Source organism: Lissotriton vulgaris, chromosome 2_2 (assembly GCF_964263255.1).
Source record: "Lissotriton vulgaris chromosome 2_2, aLisVul1.2, whole genome shotgun sequence".
In the NCBI taxonomy this organism is placed as follows: Eukaryota; Metazoa; Chordata; class Amphibia; order Caudata; family Salamandridae; genus Lissotriton; species Lissotriton vulgaris.
Genome location: NC_141688.1, coordinates 108,924,219 through 108,949,161, shown reverse-complemented (window position 1 = coordinate 108,949,161; position 24,943 = coordinate 108,924,219). Strand labels below are relative to the sequence as shown.

Here is a 24,943-nt window from a genome sequence, read left to right as displayed (position 1 = left end):
GTAGCCAAGAGCCATTTTCAATTCAAAGTTCTTCCTTTTGGTCTGGGCTTAGCTCCACTGATCTTCATGAAGGTGTTGGCTCCGGTAGCAGCCTTTCTACGAAGACAGAAACTCCAGGTCTTCCCTTATCTGGATGACTGGTTGATAAAAGCTCCTACCAAGCAGGCAGCAAAAGAATCAGTCATAAGGTGGTTTTCGCTTTATTTAAGGTTTCAAATTTGTAGCCTCTTCTTTCTAACCTAGCGAAAAGTTCTTCAGTGGACTTTTCCAGCCCTTTGTTTGTACTGCAGTTACGCCTCATTCTGAGGCATTCTGCAAATGGTGTGCCCTCCTTGACACTTTGGGGATAGAAACTCTCTGAATGCAGTATTGCATTACCCGCAGTTTGTTTTCTGTAGGTTCTCGATTGGAGGTGATCATTCTCAATGTATAGTTCTATGTCTAAGAACTACATAGTGTCTTTACTTATGTGACTAGTGAAGGAGAGATTAAGGTTGTTATTGTTGAGTTCTGTACAGAAATTTTCTGAACTTTCCATTGTCCCCTGCCACAGGAGAAAGATATCATCAATATACCTTACATATAGTGCCACATTTTCCTTCATGACCCTCTCACATTCCACCATGAGAACTTGCTCCTCCCACCAGCCCATATGCAAATTAGCATAGCTGGGGGCGAAGCAAGTTCCCTTGGCGGTCCCCCTCATATGTTTGTAGTACAGTTTGTCAAAAATGAATACATTACTGTCCAGACACCATTCGGCCATTTATAGTAGCATCAGAGAATGGTGTTGGTTACTTGATGGCCTTTTTTGCAAGAAATGTCTTAGGGCATTCAATCCGTCTGCAGGCCTGATGCTCGTGTAGAGCGAATTGACATCCAAAGATATAAGGACATAGGCGCCATCTGATGTCAAAATTCTTTGTGAGAAAATCCCCAGTATCTTTCAAGTAGGAAGGTAATTTGCGTACTAGTGGTTGGAGAAAATGATCTATAAAGCGTGAAGTATATTCAAACAAACCCCTAATTGCCGCAATTTCCGGTCTGCCAGGTGGATGGGTGGCTGACTTATGAATTTTGGGCATTAGGTATAACTGACGCGTCACTGGGTAATCTGTTTTGAGGTATTCCAGTACTGTCCTAGTGATTAGACCTTTTCTTCTCCATTCGTAAATGGCTGTGTGAAATTTTTCTTTAATACTCACAAGACATGTCGGTGCTATGCGACTGTAGCACTCTCTGTCCTCAAGTTGTGCGTGTGCCTCTGCGTTATAATCCTTTAGGGGCCATAGGACAATGTTTCCCCCTTTATCGGACCATCTGACTACGGTATCTTGTTTTTTTATTTTCTCCATAGTGTTGTTGTATATGGTCCTTTTCGCATTGTGCACTTTGGCAAATTCATTGCTGCTCTCTAATGCCAATTTTTTAAAATCCTTAATCACATTTTTCGCAAAAATATCAATGCCGTCTTTTGGCATGAGCGGGGTGAATGTAGATTTGGGCTTGAATGGGGATTTGTGCTGGCTGGAATCAGTATGTCCTTCAATATTTGGCCATCCTTCACGATATATCTCTTGTTGTATTTCCAATAGATCATTTAGCAGTGTTTCATCAGATCCTGTTGCTGGTAGTAAGTTCTCATTTTCAGAAATGTCAATTCCATCTATTCTGCTGTTTAGATTAAAGAAATGTTTCTGCAACTTTAATTTACGAACAAATTGAAATAGGTCTATTCGTGTTTGGTCGTATTCAAAGTTTGTTCTCTCACAAAAAGAAAGGTCTAAGGCGAGTCTGTTTTTCTGTGTCTGTCAAAGCCATAGTGGTGAGGTTTATAACTGTGTTTTCAAAGTCTTTATTTTTGTTAATCTGTGTTTGCTTCGTCTGAATGGATGTTTGTTGTTTTTTTTTGGTGTTTTTGTCCTCCCCACCGTCTGTTTTTTCTTTTTCTTTTTAGTTTATTTGGGTTTTGGTTGTGGTCTGGCGTTGAGTTCCGGAGAGCAGATTCATGCGCCTTTCTAAACGTAAAAAATCAAGTTCTTGAATTACTGTTGGTGGTTTTCTTTTTTGTATCTCTGCTGCTTCAACTTCAGACTCCACCTCAGAATTTAACTCGGAAGCGCTTGGTTCTGCATTTGTTTTTGCTGCTTGTGTGGATAGTTGTTGTTTCCTTATGTTATCAAATTTTGTTTAAAACGTGTATATCTTTCCTTGAGAATAGCCATTCTTGTCCCTCTGAAATTTGGTGGCCTTTCTTATTTGATGGACTCTTCGTGTTTTTTTAGCCTTGGTGTCATTTCTGTTAACTTCTTGGAAATTTCCTCCCGATTGTCACATTTTTCCAGCTCCTTCATTATTTCGTCAATTCTAATGAGCATTTTGCTGCGATCGCTATCAGCATATTTTATCAAAATCTGCAACATTCTTCGTGACGATTCAGCGCTGTTGTCAGCCCAGTCTTTCAACATACCTGGGTCTGGATTTTCATATGACGGGGCAACTAAAATACGTAATCCTCTCAGAATTAGTCCAACATCCAGGTATCTTTGTAATGACTTACATTCCCACCACTTGGCTATTTCATTTTTTCTGAGTTTCTGCAACTCCCGTATTAATTTGGCATTGTTGCTGCTTGGCTCATAATCTGATGCTTTTTCCTCTGCCATTGCAAGGAAAAAGAGTAAGCTTTATATATATATATATATATATATATATATAAAACACCACCTCCTCTAACAAAAGAGCAGAGGCCATAATGGGGGACGGCTGGAGAACACCTTTATTCACGTGTTTGCAGAGGCAAATGCATTTTCGGCCATTTCAGCCTTCATCAGCGCCCACAATGATCAGGTGACTATTCCCACAAACACTTGATGTGACGGCTCCACCCTTTTATGTATTCGCTCACCACATAGAGCTCACAGCGTCTTTGCAAACTCAAAGTCCCAGAGTGCACTGCAACTTCAGGTAGGTGATGCGGGGGAGTGTGTAATGTCTCGTTGTTATCGGAGCCTAAGCAGGACACTGCGTGATACAAGTTTCGCCAGATTCCTGATGTGCAAAATGAACTTAGGCGCTCTTCTTAGACCCCTACCGCACCAACCCGCAGGTCCGGTAATCATCATAGCGGGGGCAGAAACGGCAATCCTTTTCCGCCCAGCGTGAGGCCAAGTGACCTCCTCACCACTTCAACTCTCTCTGTGCCTTGCTGGTGGGACTGGGTAGATCCGATCCCCCGGAATACAAAATAGCCGAAGCAGTTGCCAAACACTCCCAGGCCAACTTGTAGTGCGGGGGCCTCAATAACGCGCCTCTGGCTAGCGCGTAATATATGACACCACCTCCTTTAACAAAAGAGCATAGGCCACAATGGGGGACAGCTGGAGAACACCTTTATTCACGTGTTTGCAGATGCTAATGCATTTCGGCCATTCCGGCCTTCATCAGCCCCGCAATGATCAGGTGACTATTCCCACAAACAGTTGATGTGTGTCCTGCTCCATGTTAATTGGTCATGGACGACTCCACCCCTTGATGTATTCGCTCACCACATAGAGCTCACAGCGTCTTTGCAAACTCAAAGTCCCAGAGTGCACTGCAACTTCAGGTAGGTGATGCGGGGGAGTGTGTAATGTCTCGTTGTTATCGGAGCCTAAGCAGGACACTGCGTGATACAAGTTTCGCCAGATTCCTGATGTGCAAAATGAACTTAGGCGCTCTTCTTAGACCCCTACCGCACCAACCCGCAGGTCCGGTAATCATCATAGCGGGGGCAGAAACGGCAATCCTTTTCCGCCCAGCGTGAGGCCAAGTGACCTCCTCACCACTTCAACTCTCTCTGTGCCTTGCTGGTGGGACTGGGTAGATCCGATCCCCCGGAATACAAAATAGCCGAAGCAGTTGCCAAACACTCCCAGGCCAACTTGTAGTGCGGGGGCCTCAATAACGCGCCTCTGGCTAGCGCGTAATATATGACACCACCTCCTTTAACAAAAGAGCAGAGGCCACACTGGGGGACGGCTGGAGAACACCTTTATTCACGTGTTTGCAGAGGGGAATTATGTATCTTAGTATCTATAGCTTTACACAAATATATATATATATATATATATATTTTTTTTTTTTTTTTTATTTTTTTTTTTTTTGGGGTGAGAGGGGGTTTGGTGAATAAATTTTTGAAAACTCGGATACCAGTGTGCCAGCCTTTCTTTTCTGGATGCAGAAAAACGTGCAGCAATATATATATATATATATATATATTTTTTTTTTTTTTTGTGGACTGCAATCGAGTACCTAGGGGTCTACGTATATTCACAATACCCTCCTACGAGAACCCAGACCCGCAACTTTTAATAGACTGGGCAGCCTACACTGCAGAATCGAGGAAAGGGATGCTACACATGTTGATAAAGTATGCGTGGAATGACAGGGACAAAGCCCTCGCAGAAATGCAAAAACTGGAAGAGAACATCACTAAAGAAAAAGATACCAAATCTGCAGAGGACCTGCGTACAGCGATGCAAAAAAGACTGAAGGACTATGAAAATGTGATCAAAAAGAGAAAACAAACTAAATTCCAAAGGGATGAGCAGGACTATCTGACTGGTCGTATTCTCACCTTTGCGAAGAAATTTGACGCAACAAGAAAAAGGCTTGCACAGGGGGGGAAAACTGCTTCGGAAGTTATTACATCAGAGTCTGAGGCGTCTGTCTCGGAAGATGAGTCAGCTAGAAACAACAGAAGCGGGAAGAAGGATACTGTGAATGCCGTCGCAGTTCCTTTTTTAGACGAATTTCAAGTACTCAAAGAAACCCGCCAGCGACCACAATCCCAGAAACCCACAAAAGCATTCCAAAAAAAAGGAGGAAAACCAGGCGGGGCAGGAGGGGACGGTCATGCGGCAACCCCCATGACCACACGCAGCAAGGGCAAGAGAGGGAGATGGTGAAACAACAAGAAGAAAAAACCGTAGTGAACCTCTCGGATAGAAAGCTGACAGAACATGAAGAAGCAGTCTTGAAAAGACTTTTGTCCCACTGCCAAATTTGACCCTGTACAAACCAGATTCGACATCTTCAAATTTGTGCGCAAGCTAAAACTACAAAAAATGTTTGCGTCAAAACCGTCAACGCCACCTTCAGCTATATCGGAAGAAATGGTAGAACCCGAAAGTGGCTTGATAGACAATGATTTACCATTGCTGATGACCACGCACTCCCTGGCAGGTTTGGAAGAAATACCTAGTTCCATGGAAACCTTGAGAAGAGAAGAATTAACACAAAAGAGGGATCCCAGCAACCTCAAACGAAAATCAAGGTTTCTACCACACGTCACGCATGATCCTTCAGGACTTGGAGAAGATGACCAACAAAAATGTGGAGCTAACTAGAAAATATTCAAACATTTCACGCATGGAATGGCAAGCTATCACTGCGCTGAAGGAGGATAAATCAATCGAAATCAAACCTTCTGACAAAGGGGGAAACATTGTTATTTTTAATAAAAGTAACTATAAGAAGGAGGCCCTAAGACAGGACCAAGACAGGACTTCAGGACCAAGACTGTTATTCCATCATTAACAGAAAGGATTTCGAAAAGTGCACCATGGACTACCATGCACTACTAAAGGGGTGGAGGGACGAAGGGATGCTTAACAAGGATGAATTTGAATATCTATATTGCGAGCACCCAATAATCCCGACATTTTATCACCTACCCAAGGTGCATAAGGACACCAGCAATCCACCGGGGAGACCCATTGTCTCCTCAATAGGAAGCCTCCTGGAAACAACATCTAGGTTTATTGACAACTACCTATCCCCCTTTGTGAGAGATTTACCCTCGTACATCAGGGATACCCAAGACTTCCTAAGGTTAATAGACTGTATCATATGGGAACCTGATAGCTGCTGATTACCCTTGATGTCGCTAACCTATACACCTGTATCAGACATCAACAAGGACTGTCTGCAGTCAAATGGTTCCTTCGGAAGAAAAATATGCAATACCATCAGCATAACCACATGCTCATTCAAATGACTGAATTCTGCCTATACAATAACATTGTTTTATTTGCAGGGATGATGTACCGCCAAATCAGAGGGACTGCCATGGGAACGTGCTTCGCCCCCAGCTACGCGAATTTATTCGTGGGCTGGTGGGAGAAGCACGTGGCCTGGGGAGGGACTAATGATAAGTGGTTGGACAATATAATGATCTGGACCAGATATATTGACGACTTGTTTGTCATTTGGAGCGGCGATCGAACCTCGGCTGAGGAATTCGTTGCAACGCTAAATGACAACAGTCTCAACTTAAGATTCACTAGTATCATCAGTGACAAGTCCGTACACTATCTGGATCTAGAGGTCTTCACGGCAGGCAGATCCCTAAATACAAAACTCTACCGGAAACCCACAGTGGGTAACACCCTTCTGCATGCGGCCAGTCACCATCCTAGGAGCATGAAAGTTAACATCCCTTTCGGTGAATTGCTCCGCCTGAAGAGAAATTGCTCTGATACAATTGACTTTTCAGAAGCAAAAGAAGCAGCCATAGAACGTTTCCGGGCTAGAGGGTACTCAACAGCGTCTCTGTTAGATGCCTCGAGTAGAGTAGACCGCATAAATAGGAAGGATCTAAAAAACAAAACGAAGACCACAGATCCGCAACCAGTGACCAGAATGATCACCACTTACTAAATGAGATCAAACAAATTGGTCCAAATTCTAAACAAAAACTGGCACATCCTCCAAACAGACACATTCTTAAAAAATAGGTTACCTTTGAAACCATCTGTAACCGATAGACGTTGCCAGTCCCTCAGCGACCATCTGACCAGCAGTCACTTTGAAGACCCTCCGAGAACATCCAAGAAACCTATCCCAGGCTTTTTCTCGTGTATGCATTGTAAAGCTTGCAAACACAGCGTAAAGCGGACCAAATACGAGGGAAGGCCCAATGACCCACAGCCCACTAGGACGATCAGGAAATTTCTAAATTGCCATTCAGAATTTGTAATTTATTGCCTGGTCTGCCTCTGCTCCAAGAGATACATAGGGAGTACCATCAACCCAGCAGAAAAGCTTATCCTGGAGCACATGCGTGCCATAACAAACAAAGATAAAAACTATCCTGTGGCACGCCACTTCGAAACCCACCACAAAAGTAATAGGGATCTATTAACTTTTTTTCTCATTGACCAACTTGAGAATAGGGAACGAAGTGGAGATAAAATCAGATCCCTAAGGGCATTGGAGTCCAAGTACATTATCGATCTCCAGACCATGCAGCCGAGGGGATTAAATAATGACGAAGAACTGTGGGTTCACCTGGTCCAAATACTGAAATAATAAGGTCTTCTAGTGACAGCTTATACCACCTGTACATTATAGGAAGAAGTATTGAAACATAGAAAGAGGTAGATCACTAACATCCATGAGCCTCTCCGTTACTCAGCAGTGTGGGACCGATAAACAAGGTCATAGTAACATCCTTGCCCATACAGGGCGAGACAACGAAAAGAATATACAATAGAAAACGAAAGGGTTATGATGAAAATGTTTAACAAAACAATAGTAACATATAATGATTTGTACTACCATTATTGCCTATATAGTGCATAGTAATGATGGCATGTCACCCATCTAGACATTGTTTAAAATAGAGGTAGTGCCTCTATTAGGAGGTCGAATAATGATTAATAGGGCTTTTGCAGCAAGATTGAAAATGTGATGAAATTATCATAGTCTTTAATCATGACTACAATCACGCTAACTGCGCTTTGTGAAACACACGGCCCATGAACTGAATATACTGAGGTGGACACTTGTGTCAAAAATTCGAGAAATGATCTCCTTTTTTACTGCCTTTTTTCATATTAACAATGGGTATTCATGCGTTCTGTATATAGTACATAGTATATCAAAGGTTGTACAAAAACATGTTTTTAATTGCACATGCACTTTGACACCATTCCCCGTGTATAACAAGTTGTAAGTTTACAGTTGGCAATGTTTGTACATTGAAAGATGGCCGCCATTATGAACTTGGCGCTCCAGTCCTCTGTCTATGTTGGTATAGAGGTGGGGATATAATGGTGTTTTTTCGAATTCACGGGTTGACACTGAAGAAGCCTAACTGGTGAAACGCGTCTGTTGTCTTTGGGGCAGGGGGTCTGCCATTAAAATTACTTTTTAAACACAGCTCACGAGTGCCGTTTACTTTCGTTGACGCTAACGATTGTGTTGGAGAAATATATATATATATATATATATATATATATATATATTGTTTGATGGCATGTGTAGCTGTAAACACACATGCTTAGGTCTTCCATCTAGTGTTGGGCTCGGAATTGTGCATGTTGTTCTACTTCGAAGAAGTCTTTAGAGTCACTAGTTACAGTGACTCCTCCTCTTGGTTACGGTGCGCATGGTCAATGTTTTTTTTCTCCCACTTTCGGGTTTGGTCGTGCGCTTCTGTTCTCCGATTGACACTATCATTAGCATCCTTTTCAAATACCGTCGGTATTGTTTTTAATCGATATTCAATCCCTATTTGGACAATACCTTTTTTAACCCTCGTTTTGTCTGGGGGACTCGATCCCATCACGCCCTTCGGTATGGAAATTCTCGTATACCTTTTTTTTTTATAATACAACGACCAAAAGGTGATGGAACAGACGCCTTTTAAATGTTTTCCTTCCTGCCATTTCAAATTTCCGCATACAGATTTAGACAAGGTGTGTAATTCCTGTCTGTCTCCTGATCATTAGGAACAACCCTTTGAGGCCTGCAAATCATTGAGGTTGAAGAAAACTCTTCAAGATCGTAAAGCCAGAAGGCTGCAAATGTATTGCTGCAGCATCAATGAGACACCGGGCATTTTGAGTTCGAAGGAGCCGGTAACCTAAATGGAGGCAAATCTGTCAGCTGCAGATAAGGGTAATTTCTTTTTGGAACCAAGCACAGATTCAGAAGAAGAACCAGATACCCTCACATCAGGGCAACAATTTGTGAGTGAATTGCCTCATCCAAAACTACAGACATTACACAAGTCTGCTGTTGGGCCTCCACTGCCTTCGAGCCATGGTCTGCACGGACCAGCTGATTCCGGAAAGTCTGGCCTTGGCTCAGCTCTGATAAAACAGCCAAAAATCCTCGGGCCAAAACGGTCTGCTTCCGAATCCTCAGCCTATGCGCTGAAACTTTCAAAAGCAGATGCGTCTATGGAACCGAAACAATCGGCTCCGAAAACTGCAGGAGAAAAACTAATTTCAGACCCCAAAAAGCTACCAGTTGCGCTATCTCCTCAGACTGTACAACCAGTACTTAAGAAATCACGCCAGTAACTGGATTCTCAACAAAAGCACTTAGTGATCCATCCTGATACAGGAAGTATACTCACTAGACCCCCTCAAGTTCATACACAACCTGCTAAGAGACAATTATCTTTTCAAGAGACAATAGATATTCCTACAAAAACAAGGGAAAAAACTGGATAAAGCCACCAGTCCACTTTACTTTAGCCCTCCTCCGCTACAACATGAACACACTGCATCACCACAACACTCTCCATTTCATGAGCACTTACATTCCCCAGAGGAATCATTACATTCTTTTTCGGGGAATGGAGATGGCAGGGGCAATGATCAACAGTCAATACCCCCACTGGATGACTGGGATACATTTGATACAGATCCACCAGATAATAAAGATCCGGATCTTTATCCATCTAAACCATCCCCACCCGAGGATACCACTAAATATCATTATCAATGTTCCCTTGAAGGTGCGTGCCCGCGCCTGTCAGTGCCCCCGAGCACGCATTGCTGTGTGTGGCATGCACATGCATGCCCGAGAGCATTCGCGCCGCTGCTGCAGCGTGAAACGAGAATTTTCAATGCAATAGGTCTTGCATTTACGAGAGTTTGAACTATTGACATTGCAAATAGCAATGGCCTTTTTTTTGTTTTCGTTTTTAAAACATAAATAAAAGGCATTGTCATTTACAATGCCAATAGTTAAACTTGTGTAAATGCGAGACCTATTGCATTGCAAATGCTTGTATATTTAGTGCCTGTGAGAAAAGTGTAGAACATGAAATTCTTAACTGTATTTTAAAATGGTTGCCTCATTTTACAATTTCAATTTAAAATGTTTTACATTTTTGAATCTGGTCATTTAGAAGATACAATGAGCGACATTTCTGTAGATAATAAATATATATGTTAAGTATGTTTTTTATAATTTCCTTGTATGTAACTCACAATAACAATTATTTTAAATTGCTTTAGTCTCAATTCAGTGAGGAGTAACTACAAAAAACAAGGAAGAAGGTCCGCACGTGCTAAATCGCACTTTTTGCCGAGTTTTACACACTCCCACGTCGACCGCCGGCTGCTTTCACAAATTTACATTAATGCCAGTGATAGGACAAATACCACAGAGGGAAATTACCACCGAGCAGAGAGTTATGACATGCACAGTGACCATGCAGAAACAAAGATTGATGTTGCAGAAGTGGCTGTCATTTTTATCCATTTCATTTTTGGAAATAGATTCAATAATGTCCCTTCAATTTTTGAGCCTGTAAGCGTGTCTAGTAAGATAGTATAAATAATAGACGGTGGTACAGCAACTGCCAGCAATGGTAATTTTACCACCGGTATTAACTTTTACTATGAGGGGGATTTTTTTACCCACTATAATGGTTGGGTTTGGCGTTAAAACAAATTACCACCTGCGAAATTCACACTGCCTGTTGCAAAACACAGGCCTTCAAATGCCCCCACATTTCGAAGACTGACTTTATGCTTAGTGCTGAAACAATGAATGCTAGTAGTTAACACTTGGGGTGGGTGCTAAGACCTGAGAGTAAATTTAGCTTTATTCACTGGTCTGCCCGGGCTTCTCACATACATATGCTATGTAGTATTCATGAGATTTCATGACATTACTATAACGACATACTGGCCGATAAAATTGATGATTTCTGGTCAAAGCGGCTGCACTACACACCTGTTGGAGAAAGCAGGAAATAGAAACTCCAGCGACATGCGCACGTTAACCAACATTTTGGGGAAAAACACAAACTAAGTAAAATTACAAAAAAAGCACTTTATGGAACTTCAATTCATCAAAACCATGTTGTCAATATTGAATAGGACCCCCTGTCTCCTTCGCAAATTACTTATTTGTTCCTCACAGAGCTCGCAGGGGGGCATGTCACACCTGAGACAAAAATGAACGCGGCAGTCACGGAGTCCGAGCTGGCGCAAGCAAGGTAAAGGAAAACGCACATACCTTGTTTGGAACGGGAAGAGAAATGCTGCTTTGTGTTCACCCTGCTGGCCCTGTCCGTGTTACAGGGCCAGGGGGTCTCGAAACCCTGTCTTAGAACCTGACAAACCAGCTCCGGCGCCCCAGAGATCTGTTGACAAGCTGCCCACACCCAGCAGCGCAGTGGAATGTTTCCCTGCCCTTCGGTGCAGTCAGCTGGCAGGCGGTGCTAGCAGGAAGCGCCCGCAGCAGCGAATGAGCAGCAAAGGCCACATGCTGCGCGCCTGTTCGTGTAGTACAAGCCATGGCAGGGCTGGAGGCTTCCTTGGAAAGTCGCATTTGGCAAACTTTGAAGGTAGCAACTTTCCCAGTTCCTTATAAAATAATATTTCTCGAGGCCAGCAGTAAGTTGTGGCAGCCAGTCCAAGTGGGAGGGCTCTAAAAGAGAAAACAGTAAGCTCTTTTCCAATGGCTGGCCACCGTTTAGCATGAATGCTGACACCAACCAATGAAAAGAGGGGCGGGGCTTAAAGCCCGCTAGTGAAACTGACCTAAAAACATAAAATCTCGCGAGCGAGAGAGACTGCACATGCGCAGCCATCGCAGGCTCGACCTAAAACGGGCATTTCGAACTTGCAGAGGAACTGATGAAGAGGCATTTAGCAAGTGCTCCCCAAGGAGGGAGAGGCATTTGGCAAGTGCTCCCCAAAGAGACTTCTCTTTCATACTCCATAACTAGAAGTCTCACAGAGCAGCACATGCGCAATGACTAAAAATGGAAGCACAAACCATTTGTCTCTGAGCCATGCAGCTTCTTTCATCAGCACTTCCCCTTTTTCAACAAGAGTAGTTCAAGCATGAATGGCAAAATATCCAAGTTTGCAAATGTTTTCTATATAATTCTGGTTTTGCAATATTTACCGCATAATGCATCATCTGCTGCATAATTTGAGGATTTTAGCTAAAAAATAGCTTGTAGCTCAAATTGATCAAATGTTACTAAAATATGTGATTAGTGTTTCTGCCAAGTGAACGGCCCTTTGCAAAAGGTTGACTGATCACCTTTGTCACTGCTGGATGTGTATGTTACACTAGTACTAATAAGACAAAAATTTTCCAGAGACTGTTCGCATCTGTAAAAATGTAAAAATAATAAAGTATCAGACAATATACTTCATTACGCTGCAGCCTTTTTTTTTTTTTTTGCTGCATAATTTAGTCAACACTGCAGCATAATTTTGTCCTCCACTGCTGCATAATTCCAGTGGCCCCAAAGCAGGCAGCACATGATAAAAGTGCTTGTGCATGAAGCAGAGACTCTGAAGTTTGTGAACTTAGTTTGGTGTGCTTTCAAATCCTGCATTGCCGAAACATAATATACTTGAAGCATGTCACCCCACCCGAAGTCAGCGCCTGGTGCAATCGCCCTAGAGCCACCTTGTTCAAGGGTCCTGTGACCTCAGTGACTGTCGTTCTAGGGTGTGCTGCTTCATTGGCCTGCCCGCAAGACTGGAGGTGAACTTCAGTATGGATTGTGGTTGACAGGCCTTCAAGTTTAACCGACTATTGCTAATGTTGTGGTCCACATGCTGTGCTTCTATGGTCGACCAAGGGAATGTGCTCCCTCAGAAAAGTGGACTGGTCATGAAGACTGAACCTGGTTCCCAAATTTGGCAGCTCTGACCATAGTGCCACATCTCTCCTCCACTGAACACCATACTTCCCCATTGAGAGAAACTTGCACTGCCTTCAGCTACAACCCAATTGTGCCCCCCTCATAGGGAATGCAAGTTTAAGTAAAGCATGTGAAATGTAAGCAGGAACAACATAGTTACTTTAATGCTTTTGCATTAATAATTCAGAAATCAGTTAGTGCTTTTGCTAGCGGCAGAGCAGAAGTGGACAATGTCCTTGTCTTTTCTGGGCAAGAAGGAAGGGACAGAGTCATTTTCCTTCTCTAGCCGCCCGCCACGAACGCTGAGCCTTATCTGTGGGCCTTGGATATTTCTGCCATCCTGGGACGCACGTTTAAAATAAAAAAGCAGGGGAATTGAATCTATCAAATTAAAGAAGATGGGGCACGCCATACCCTGCCGATCCCGCCCACTTCGACCACTGCACGTGTGGTGCTTTTAGGAAGCAAGCTACTTTGAGGGTTAATGATTGTCTTGCTACTATAAGGGCTGAGCTAGACTGCATGAGGTGAATCAACATGATTGGACAGATTCACTACAAAAAAAATGTGCTTGGAGTCGGAAAAGGAAGGGAATCTGATGAACATAGTGTGTTTGGCAGTGAGGGGAGAAAACCCCAGCAGAGCTGCATTTTCATTCTATTGCTGAAAGGTGTTTAATTCCCTACTCTGTGCAGCATGCAGAGTTTTCTAATGAAAGCTCTACTTTTTACTCTTGGGTTCCTGAATCACGTACATTTGGAATTACCAATCCCATTCCCTTTCCCTGAAAAATTAATTCTTGACCCCTGAAATAATGTGCCCTCAGCAGCAGCTACCGTGTGACAAAGCAGTAAGACTGCAGCGCCCCATTCTTGTGGAGAAGGTGGTAGCTGAGGTAAGGGTTGGGTAACGACCTGAATCTCCTGAAGTCCATTTTCTAATAATTTTTTTTATCTTTTTGAGAGGTAAAGCAAGGTTCAATGACGGAGAGACTAGTTAAACAACGATGATTCGAAAAGTGTGGCAAAGCGGATTATTTCCAAAACAAAGTGTTTTGACGTATATAAGCGAATATTGCTTTAAACCCAGATAATACAAACAGAATGTCTGAAAATATGGATTATAAGCTTTTTTCAAATACGCCACCTACCTCTGCCAGTCGCACATAATCACTTGTGTGCCGTTGTGACCACAATCAAGTCCCAGGATCAAGAACAAGAACAATACTGTGCCTCCGGTTCACGAAAGCACACATGTTCAGAGGGCACAGCAGGGGCTGAGAAGTTGACTGTTTTGTCAACAATCTCTGTCCAAGCTGCTGCGGGGGGCGTAGGCGAGAATGGGCCCAGCAGGCTGTAAAACTATAACATCCTGCGCAAGAGACTCAGGTAATGTGACTTCTCTGCGTGGGGGTACGGAAAAACAAAGCTACCACCAGCCGGTGTGTCCAATCTTCGAAGCATGTGTGTGCTTCTGGTCACCGAAAAGGTGGTGTGATTGTGGGAAAACAGCAAGCAAGCAAGACCCGCTCCATGGATCACCCATGTGATGGGTGGTAACCCCCGAGTAGACTCACAGGAAGGCTGGTTGGGCACAGCTAATTGATCTGTTAAATTCTGGCCTGCCTGCTCAGAGCTGTTCATGAATATTCTCTTACGCATAGCATTTTAAATTTGAAGGCGCAGGTGCATGCTCATATATGTTTGACAAGTTTTGCCTGCTGGTGCTGCCTCATTGGCAGTGTGCCTCAATTGCAGTATTGTCAGAGGGGCGCTAGAATACGTGACTAATGCATTTTAATGCAGTGATACGGACACTAGCATTAAAATACATTAGTCGAAAGCCTGATGCGGCCCTACCCTAACCCAGCCCTGAAACTGCGAGGAGGGCCTGTGTCACCTTTCTTCTTGATTCGGTCGGTATCCACTTGTAGATCCTGCGGAGCATGCGGAGAGTGTTGTAGCAGGAGGAGGAGACGGCGTTGACCTGTTTAGACATGGAGAGGGAGGAGTCAAGGATGAATCCTAGGTTGCTTGCATGGTCGGTGGGTGTCGGTGCTGTTCCCAGTGTGGTCGGCCACCAGGAGTCGTCCCAGGCTGAGGGGGTGGGTCCGAGGATGAGTACCTCCATCTTGTCTGAGTTCAGCTTCAGACAGCTGCCCCTCATCCAGTCGGCGACGGCCTTTATTCCCTTGTGGAGGTTGGTTTTGGCGGTGTGCGGGTCCTTGGTGAGTGAGAGGATGAGCTGTGTTGTCAGCGTAGGAGATGATATTGAGGTCGTGTTGGCGGGCCACTTGTGCGAGGGGGGCCATGTAGACGTTAAACAGCGTCGGGCTGAGGGGGGGACGCCGCATATGATGTCGGTGGCCTCGGATCGGAAGGGCGGGAGGCGGACGCTCTGGGTTCTGCCGGAGAGGAAGGACGTGGTCCAGTCAAGGGCCTTCTCTTGGATTTCGGATTCTAGGAGGCGTTTCTTTAGAGTGCGATGGCAGACCGTGTCGAAGGCGGCTGACAGGTCCAGGAGGATGAGGGCTGATGTTTCGCCGTTGTCTAGTTGGCGCCTGATGTCGTCTGTGGCGGCGATGAGGGCTGTCCCGGTGCTGTGGTTTCATCTGAACCTGAACTGGGTCGGGTCCAAGATGTTGTTGTCTTTCAGGTGGCGAGCCAATTGCATGTCGACGATTTTCTCGATGACCTTCGCCGGGAACGGAAGCAGGGAGATGGGCCGGCAGTTCTTGAGGACTTTGGGGTCCGCCTTGGGCTTCTTGAGGAGGGCGTTGATTTCGGCGTGTTTTCAGCTTTCCGGGAATGTCGCTGTTTCGAAGGAGATGTTGATGACCTTACGCAGTTGGGGTGCGATGGCAGCGTCTGCCTTGTTGAATACGTGGTGTGGACACGGGTCTGACGGAGATCCTGAGTGGATGGAGTTCATGACCTTGCGTGTCTCATCGTCGTTGACGTTGGACCAGGAGGTCAGGCGGGTGGCGCTGGTGGTGTTCAGAGGGGAGGTGAGGTCTGGCGTAGTCAGGGCGGTCATGGTGTTGAAGCTGTCATGGATGTCAGCGATCTTGCGGTGGAAGAAGATGGCCAGTAAGTTGCACAGTTCTTGTGAGGGCGGTATGTTGTTGGCATTGGCGCTGGGGTTGGAGAGTTCCTTTACGAGGCTGAAAAGGCCTTTGATGTTGTGTTTGTTGTTATCCAGGCGGTCATTGACGGAGGATCTCTTGGCTAATCTGATGAGGTTGTGATGTCTGCGGGTGGCGTCTTTGTGGACTGCGTGGTTGTCCAGAGTGCGTTCGTGGAGCCATATCTTATCCAATATGGCCATTGCTGGTTCAAGCAATTATAATGAGCTGGCTGGATTATTGTGAAGCGTTACACCAGGGCTCCACTTCTAAGAATATGACTCGTCTGAAGAGAGTCCCAAAAATTGCGGCCATGATGCCACTGCAGCTTCCAAGGATGGCTCCTGAGACCATGGACAGCTATGTGTGTCTTGAGAGTCTTTTTTCCAATGCTCTCTGTTTAAAATGTAAAGCTTTACACTGCTTCAGACCTTTCTATTTACAGCATAAATTTCTGCATTGCCAGCCTTGCAGAATCTCGAGGTTGTCTCTTTCTTGTTTGCCCCAAATGCAAACTCAGCAATGCAGCCTTGACAGGCTTTTCGTTTGTAGTTGTTAGGGCCTGGAGTGCCCGGACACCACATATGCGCTTGATCTTCCAATTGCGGGCTTTCAGGAAAGCTTTAAAAACTTTAGTAACTAACTCATTGATGCTGTGTTTGCTGCACTTATTTTTCTTTCCTCTTCATATATCCCCAGGCCGCATTTCTTGGCATCAGTTTGCGCTCTAATACATATTTTTGGCATTACATTTTACATTCTCTTGTGAAATTGTTATTCAAGGTTTTTTGTGTATGCTTGTCTTATTTTATTTATCTTCCAAATTTGTGTAAGTATTTTATTCAAATATTATATTGTTAGATGTCGACTGTACACAGCCGACTTTCTACACATGACATGGACCTGCCCCATGGTGGCGGCCTTTTGAGGCTCCGTCTCTGTCATGTATTGCGGCATCGCCACTTGATTAGTCAGTAAAGCTATGATTATTAAACAATCTTAAAGAATGGAAAAACCGAAAAATCAGGGCACGCATGGTGGCACTAGGAATGGTCCAGGCTAAACGCAGGATTGGAATTCACTGGAAGTCGCCACAGGCCCTTCAGGTGCTGAGGAGGAAGAGAGATCTCCTAGAATGGACTGTGGCTGCAAAACACATGAAACAAGTGAGGTGGGATGACAAATTGGAAGAGAATTTAGAGATATGGGGGGGGGGGTAATCAATGGGATCATGGTACAAGGTACGGGGGGCTTAGCTACCTGCCATTGAGGGCGGACACGACTGGGTTGGATCCTCTTGAGATGGTGCTATGGAGTAAACTGGTATTGCATTGTGTTTCTGAGATGTCAAACGTCAATTTAAGCTGCTGGAATGGTTGGAATGATTGTTTAACTATTTCATTTAAAAAATAGCTAAAAATGATATATAAAACATTATTTTGTATTGTTACGAAATGCATATTTGGTTATTCAAATTCTTTTGGCCTGGCCCAAGTTTATAAAAACTGATAATTCAGATAGATTTGTTTGGGTCTATGAGCCGCATACCGTGTCCTTCGTGATAACTTCTGCATGCCTCGTCCTAGCCTTTTTCTCAGAATGTCCAGGGTGCCTAGTCACAGTGATTATTCGGTTCTGCCTGCGTCCCGTGTGCTTTCTTGGTTTGTAAACCACTATAAGGCCCTGTTCTTGGGGCAGGCCTCCCAGTGTGTGCTAATGAAGGACCTCTGACAAGCTGAATAACCGCACATGCAGATGTATGCTTAATTGTAAGATGAAATACGTGTGTTGATTAGTAGAATATTTAACGTTTGTGGGCTTATAAAAATGTAATTGATTCTTTCTTGTTTCTGTACAGGTTGCCTGTGGATTAAATCATACTCTAGCTGTATCTGCAGATGGATTAGTGGTGTGGGCCTTTGGTGATGGCGATTATGGAAAGCTTGGTTTGGGAAATTCAACAGCCAAGTCATCACCACAGGTTAGAAATATTTAATCCCGCCCAACTTCTCTGTATTGCATGTATTTCTCCTTAGTGTACAGGGCAGTACTAAAACTTATGTTGTTTTATTTATTTCTCCGTTTTCTCACCTCCAAGTTTGACTTTGTCAAGTAAACCCGATTCCGTCCTGTGCATGACTCACTTTGTAAGTAGTAAGATGTCTTTATTGGCATGTAATCCTCTCCCTAAAGGTACTGGTTTGATAAATGCAAAAAGCACTATATAGTGAAAACCCACAATGTTAGCTGCTCCTTTTCTTCCATTCATTGGATATTTAAATATTATGTCAAATGTTTTTTATATAGCACACACTTGCTGTTGACCTGTTCTCTTACTGCTGTTAGCTGCCCTGGTTGTCCATTGCTGCCGGCTACCCCGGTTGTGCCTTGCCGGGGGCCACAGTTTAGCCTTGCTGCCGTCTGCCCCGGTTGTGCATTGCTGCCGGCTGTCCCTGTTGGGCATTGCTGTCGGCTGCCCCGGTTGTGCATTGCTGCCGGCTGCCCTGGTTGTACCTTACTGACGGCTGCCTTGGTTATGCATTGTGGCCGGCTACCCCGGTTGTGCATTGCGGCCGGCTACCCCGGTTGTGCATTGTGGCCGGACGCCCCAGTTGTGCATTGCAGCCGGCTGCCCCGGTGGTACATTGCTGCCAGCTGCCCCGGTGGTACATTGCTGCTGGCTGCCCCGGTGGTGCATTGCTGCCGGCTGCCCCGGTGGTACATTGCTGCTGGCTGCCCCAGTGGTGCATTGCTGCCGGCTGCCCCAGTGGTGCATTGCTTCGGCTGCCCTGGTTGTGCATTGCTGCGAGCTGCTCTGGCTGTGCATTGCTTCCGGCTGCCCCAGTTGTGCATTGCTGCTAGCTGCACCGGTTGTGCATTGCCGCACAATTTCATACGATGTGTATTTCGCGACCCTAAGAAAAAAATCTGAAAATTGGAGATAAAAACTATTAATGTGATGAGAAATAATGGATTATTCTCTCGAGGAGGTATGGCGGTGCCAGTGAGGTGTAGAAGCCGTCATATGAAATTGTCAGTCGAACAAGTTGCTGAGTGAGCCATGAACTCTGCTCGGTGCCTATGGGTGTTTGTTGAGTCATCTCCATCTAATGAACACAGGGAGGAAGGTATGGAGGGGATGTCAACATATTTTTTATTTATTTTGTCTGGTACTTATGAGTTCTCTTGTTAAAATGGTAGCAGGAGCACTTTCCCCTTATTTGAATCTTATTTCCTGTGTATTAGTATATAAATTATCGAGTCTCTATTGTAGCTTACCCCCATGCACAATTTAATTAACTTATCTCTGAACGTCTCCTTTGTAATGTCATCCTTATTGCGCTGCACTTGAAGAACGAAAAGCAGTAAAACAGACGAGGTTTCACCAGAGAACATAATGGCAGCGCGCCCTTGCTTTCGGCTGGGTGTTTGTTGCACCTTCCTCCTAACATTCCATGGACGGGCTTTAGACCTCGAGGTCCTTTCCTATGATTGGAAGCATCGAGCTCACTCGCCTGTTTGTTGACACCTGAGACTACACCTCCTTTACTGACTTTATTATAATAATAATAATACTTCATTTGTAAAGCGCCTGGCTACCCCAAAAGGTGTGTCCCCGCGCTAGAAGCACATCAGCAAGATTAATTGAGACTACTGAGCTAATGTTTGTACAGCCAGGTTTTCAGTCCTCTGCGGAAGGTTGGTACAGATTTCTCTGCACGTACCTAGAGAGGGAGAGTATTCCAGTTCTTGGCCGCTAGATAGCCAAAGGATTGGCCGCCTATACTAGCTTTCCTTATCCTGGGGATCTTGAGCAGGTGTGCTCCTGTCAATCTTAGCTGGCGGCTGGGATTGTACAGGGTGAGAAAATCATGCAGGTAGCTGGGGCCTTTCCCCTGTAGGCTCTTATATCTGAAAGAAACAGGTTAGTGTTAGATTCCTTACCTTAGAATATCCCAAGGCGTCAGACTGGATCCGGAAAGTTTTGCGTAGCAGTACCCCTGCGCGTCGGTAGGCATCGCCTGCAGCCCCGTGTCCGTCGTCGGCGTCGTGATCGCCGGAATAACGTCGTCGGAGTACTTAGACGATGCCCTCGCACGCTGACATCAGTTCTTCTTTTTTCCGCGCCAGCAAGCGCTGATCCGGGAAGAGCAGTACTCCTAGTCATTTTATTACTAAGTTTTTCGATCTGTTTTGGATCTTTCTCGAGTCGACCTTCGACTCGCGGTGCCGATAGGCATGCCTGGCATCTGAAAGAAACAGGTTAGCGTTAGATTCTTTACCTTAGAATATCCCCAGGCATCAGACTGGATCCGGAAAGTTTTGCGTAGCAGTACCCCTGCGTGTCGGTAGGCATCGTCTGCGGCTCCGCGTCCATCGTTGTCGTTGTGATCGCCGGAATGACGTCGTCAGAGTACTTAGACGCCGCACTCGCACGCTGACGTCAGTTCTTCTTTTTTCCGCGCCAGCAAGCGCAGATCTGGGAAGAGCAGTACTCCTAGTAATTTTTGGACTACGTTTTTCGATCTGTTTTGGATCCGGTGCTGATGGGGATGACTGGCTTTAAGCCCTGCGACGACTGTCACCGCTTAATGTCGGTGACCGACCCCCACCATCGGTGCCTTTACTGTCTTGGGGCCGACCTGTGGTACTGAAAATTCTGGATTCGGGTGTCTGTGGTACTGAACCACTGGACTCGTGTCATAAAACATCGTCGTATCATGACGAATTTGATACTAGCAGACCGGTAATGGCTTAAATACTATACATAAGCATTTTCGTCATGTTCGAGTGACGAAAATCACCCTGAAATCGAAGTTATTCGTCTCGAACCTTCGGGTTCCATTTTGTGAGCGGCAGCCATTTTGTGATTGCCCTCACATAGCCAAATAACTAAGGCCGAATTCGATCTGAAGGACACGTACACATTTTTGTGACTCCTCTGTGACCTGGGCGAGCTGACTCCACTGCCTCAAGCCAAACCTGTTCGGGCAGTTCCTATCCCAGTGGCCGAATGAGATTAGTATCAAAGCAAAACATGTCATAAACCGTTCATCGCACACAAACTATGCCTAATCTCACACACACCTGTCCCTGTTTCTTCTTTATGACCTGTTTTACGAGGAGGAGGTGCCCGTTTTTATTAGGGGTCCGTCGATATCTGATGAAAGTTCTGGGCCTTGCCGGGTAGTCTATCATGGACTGGACCAATTGAAATGTGGGCTTGTCATCATGACTCTGCTTTTCCTTTGTAGTAAAAATATGTGTATGGTCAACTGTAAAATAAGGAATGTTTGCCTGCAGCTTATTATTTTGTATAAAAAGAGAAGGCTGGCTTTGTAAATTTGAGCCGTCTCCTGAGAACATACATTCTGTTGTACTTCTAGGATACCTGTTACTGGCTGCAGCCAATAAATACAATCTTTGACCTCACCTAGAAGACTCTGTGTTTCTGTAGTCTGAAACAGGAAGGACTCCAGGTCTTTGGGTGTTCTCCCTGGCACCGTTGGGTTCCGAAAAACCCAATACCTCAGACCATGATGACAAGTCGTGCCCCGACTGCCGGGCCTTGACCTCGAAGGTTAGGCAGGAGCAGTCCCGTAAGCGACTTGAGCTCCGGCAGTCGGCCCGTGCCGCTCGAGGTCCTGGTCTAGCAGGTGGTCGAGGGACCGGTCGCGGGGCCGCAGTCATCGCCACTCGACGAGTCACCACCACTCGTCGGGCTCGAAGTCCTCGGTTAAGTCGAGGCATTCTAAAAAGAAGTCAGAGACGTCATCGCTCTTTTGACTCCCCCCGACGCTCGCACGACGCAGCCGGGGGTTCGGGCGACGCGGCTCCGCCGGAGCCACAAGCACTGCGTCCAGCTCCACACCCGTTGGTCCCTGGGCTGCATGGGACACCGGAGGAGATCAGCGTGTTTCTCACGGCCATGAGGGCCCGCTTCCCACCGTCGGACCCTGCTGATGCTCCTTCGGGCCTCGTGGGTCCGTCTGGGAGCCCTAGCTGGCCCGCGGGTCCGGCCCGACGCCGTCGGGTGCTTCGGCCCGTGGCGTCGCCAGTTGACCTTACGACCCCTCCGCTGGCGCCGTCACCAAGGGTGTCGCCCACGAAATCTTTCCTGGGCGGCGGCTTCCCCGGTTCCAGCCCTGGTCCGTCTTCGACGCCGGACCGGCGCCGTCTTCGATGCCTATAGGTGAGCCCTTCACAGATGACCCAGCTCCATCTTTTTACCCTGACCTTCAGGAGATGGATGACTGGGAAGGGCCTGAGGACCCTCTGGCACTGCAGTGCCAGTTGAGTAAGGACTGGGCAGACGAGCTGGGGGAGGCCAGTGGTCTGAACACTTCGCCCAACACTGGATTTGTCTTCCCTTCTACCGTGGCTACGGAGGAGGGGGCTGCTTATAGCTTGGTGTTTCCTAGGGCAGCCAAGGCCTTGGCTCTTGAGCTCCCTGTCGCGGCCATGAGAACTAACCTCCTGAGGTTCTCAAACTGCAGGCAAGCTCCTCGGAGCCTCTCCTGCCGTTTAACGAAGCCCTCACACACGTTCTGCTGGGCACCTGGTCCAAGCCCTCTACAGGCCTTCCTGTAGATCGGAACGTGGCCCGACGCCACCGCCCGGCTCCGGGCGACCCCTGCTTTCTGTCCACCCACCCCACCCCGACGTCATCGTTCCTCCGACCCGCCCCGACGCTCGCACGATGCGGCCGGAGGCTCGGGCGACACCGCCCACGCGGCTCCGCGGGAGTCGCAAGCGTCGCCGCCTGCCCCACACCTTCGGGTACCTGGGCACGGCGCGACGCCGAAGGAGGTCGAGAGGAACCTCATGGCCATGAGGGCCCTCCCTCCTCAGTCGGTTCCCGTGGCGCCTTCGGGCCCAACAGTTCCGTCTGGAGGTCCTTCCGGTTCGGGCGCTTCAGCCCCGACGCCGTCGGGTGCTTCGGCTCCGACGCCGCTGGCGACTTCGGTCTTGGCGCCGCAGGACCTCACCGGATCCGGTTCCGGATCCGGGACCTCGCCGGTCGACCTTACGACCTCGCCGGCGCCGTCCCTACAGGTGTCGCCCCCGGCGCCCACTGTGGGTGCCGCCCCCAATGTTTCCTGCGGTCCTACTCAGGCGCCGGAAGGGCACCGCTGGGCGCCGATTCCGACAGCCTTTGGGGAATTTTATCTCCACGAGGAGGCCCTGTCTGCTAATCCTGGTTTCCAGGACACAGGTGACGAGGAAAATTGGGAGGGGTCCGAGGACCCTCTGGCACTAGATTGCCAGTCACAGCAGGACTGGACATATGAGCTTGGGGAGGCCAGTGGTATTGACACATCGCCAGACACTGGATTTAACTCACCTCCGACTGTGGCTTCGGAGGCGGGTTCTACTTATAGCGTAGTGTTGACGAAGGCAGCTAAGGCCTTAAACCTTAAGCTCCCCGTCGCGGCCGTGAGGACTAATCTCCTCACTGAGGTCCTCAAACCGCAGTCAAGCTCCGTGGAGCCCCTGCTGCCGTTCAATGAGGCCTTGTGTGACGTTCTTGTGGGCACTTGGTCCAAGCCCGCCACAGGCCCGCCTGTGGATAGGAACGTAGCCAGACGCTACCACCCGGCCCCGGGCGACCCATGCTTTTTGTCCACCCATCCCACCCCCGAGAGTCTGGTCATCCAGGCCTCAAACTCCCAGACCGCATTCCCGTCGGCCCCGCCCGACAGGGAATCCAAGAGATACGAACAGTTCGGGAAGAAGGTTTTCTCGTCTGTTAGCTTAGGGCTGCGGTCTGTGAATACCGCCTGTCTCTTGGGCCGCTACACCCACACTCTGTGGGACACGGTTGCGGAGGTGCTGCCACAATGCCCGGAGGAGGTCCAGGCTAAACTCGGCCAAGCCCTTGCGGACGGCCGAGATGCAGCACGCTTTTCTATCCAGTGTGGGCTGGATACAACGGACTCACTGGGCAGGGCGATGGCAACGACAGTGGCGGTTCGACTGGTTGAGGTCCGCCAACTTCTCGGCCGATGTCCAGGCCACACTCCTGGACATGCCGTTTGATGGCCGTCGCCTCTTCGGCGACAAGACAGACCATGTGCTGGAACGTTTCAAGGACTCCAGGGCTACAGCCAAGTCCTAGGGCCTCATGGCCCCACGCCAGCAATCGGGTGCCTTTCGCTCCTTTCGTGGCCACGGAAGGGGCGCCCCACCACGTACCGTCAGCCACGCACCGCAGAATGTCCAACAGCGCGGTGGCGGACGTGGAAACCGCCAGGGCGGCGGTCGGGGACCACGGCGAGGCCAGTCCACACCTCCCTCAGCAGCGCCTGCCTCAAAACCTTCCTAGTCCGAGTTTTCAGGCCCATGTGACGCCTGTGGGAGGCAGGGTTCGCCATCACCTCTCCCACTGGCGCACAGTCACTTCGGACAGGTGGGTGCTGCAGATTGTCCAAAGGGGCTACTCCCTCCCCTTCAAGGCATCCCCTCCATCCATGCCACCGCAATGCCACCGTGTGTCGGGGGATCACTTGCAACTTCTGCAAGAGGAAGTCACGGCCCTCTTGGCCAAGAGGGCCATCGAGCGCATTCCTGGGCCAGAAGTAGGGTGTGGATGTTACTCCCACTACTTTCTGGTGCCCAAGAAGGGCAAAGGGGGCCTACGCCCTATCTTGGACCTGCGGAACGTCAACGGCTTCCTCCGGAAGGAGAAGTTCAAGATGCTGACTTTGGCTCAGGTCCTGGCTGCCCTGGACCCGGGAGACTGGATGGTAGCGTTGGACCTGCAGGACGCCTTTTTCCACATCCCCGTCCTGCCGGCCCACCGGCGTTACCTGCGGTTCACGGTAGGCCAAGAGCACTTTCAGTTTACCGTGCTCCCCTTC

General features: G+C 47.3%; 1 protein-coding gene across 9 annotated transcripts in view; it reads left to right on the top strand.

The window, feature by feature from the left end:
* Nucleotides 1-24,943, top strand: part of HERC1 (HECT and RLD domain containing E3 ubiquitin protein ligase family member 1) — a 2,101,515-nt gene that overhangs the window by 1,834,143 nt on the left and 242,429 nt on the right. For all 9 annotated transcript variants that reach the window (XM_086959402.1, XM_086959399.1, XM_086959397.1 and 6 more), the window contains exon 67: nucleotides 17,941-18,063. In XM_086959402.1, coding sequence (XP_086815528.1) covers nucleotides 17,941-18,063 — 123 coding nt within the window. The remainder of the gene's footprint in view (nucleotides 1-17,940; nucleotides 18,064-24,943) is intronic.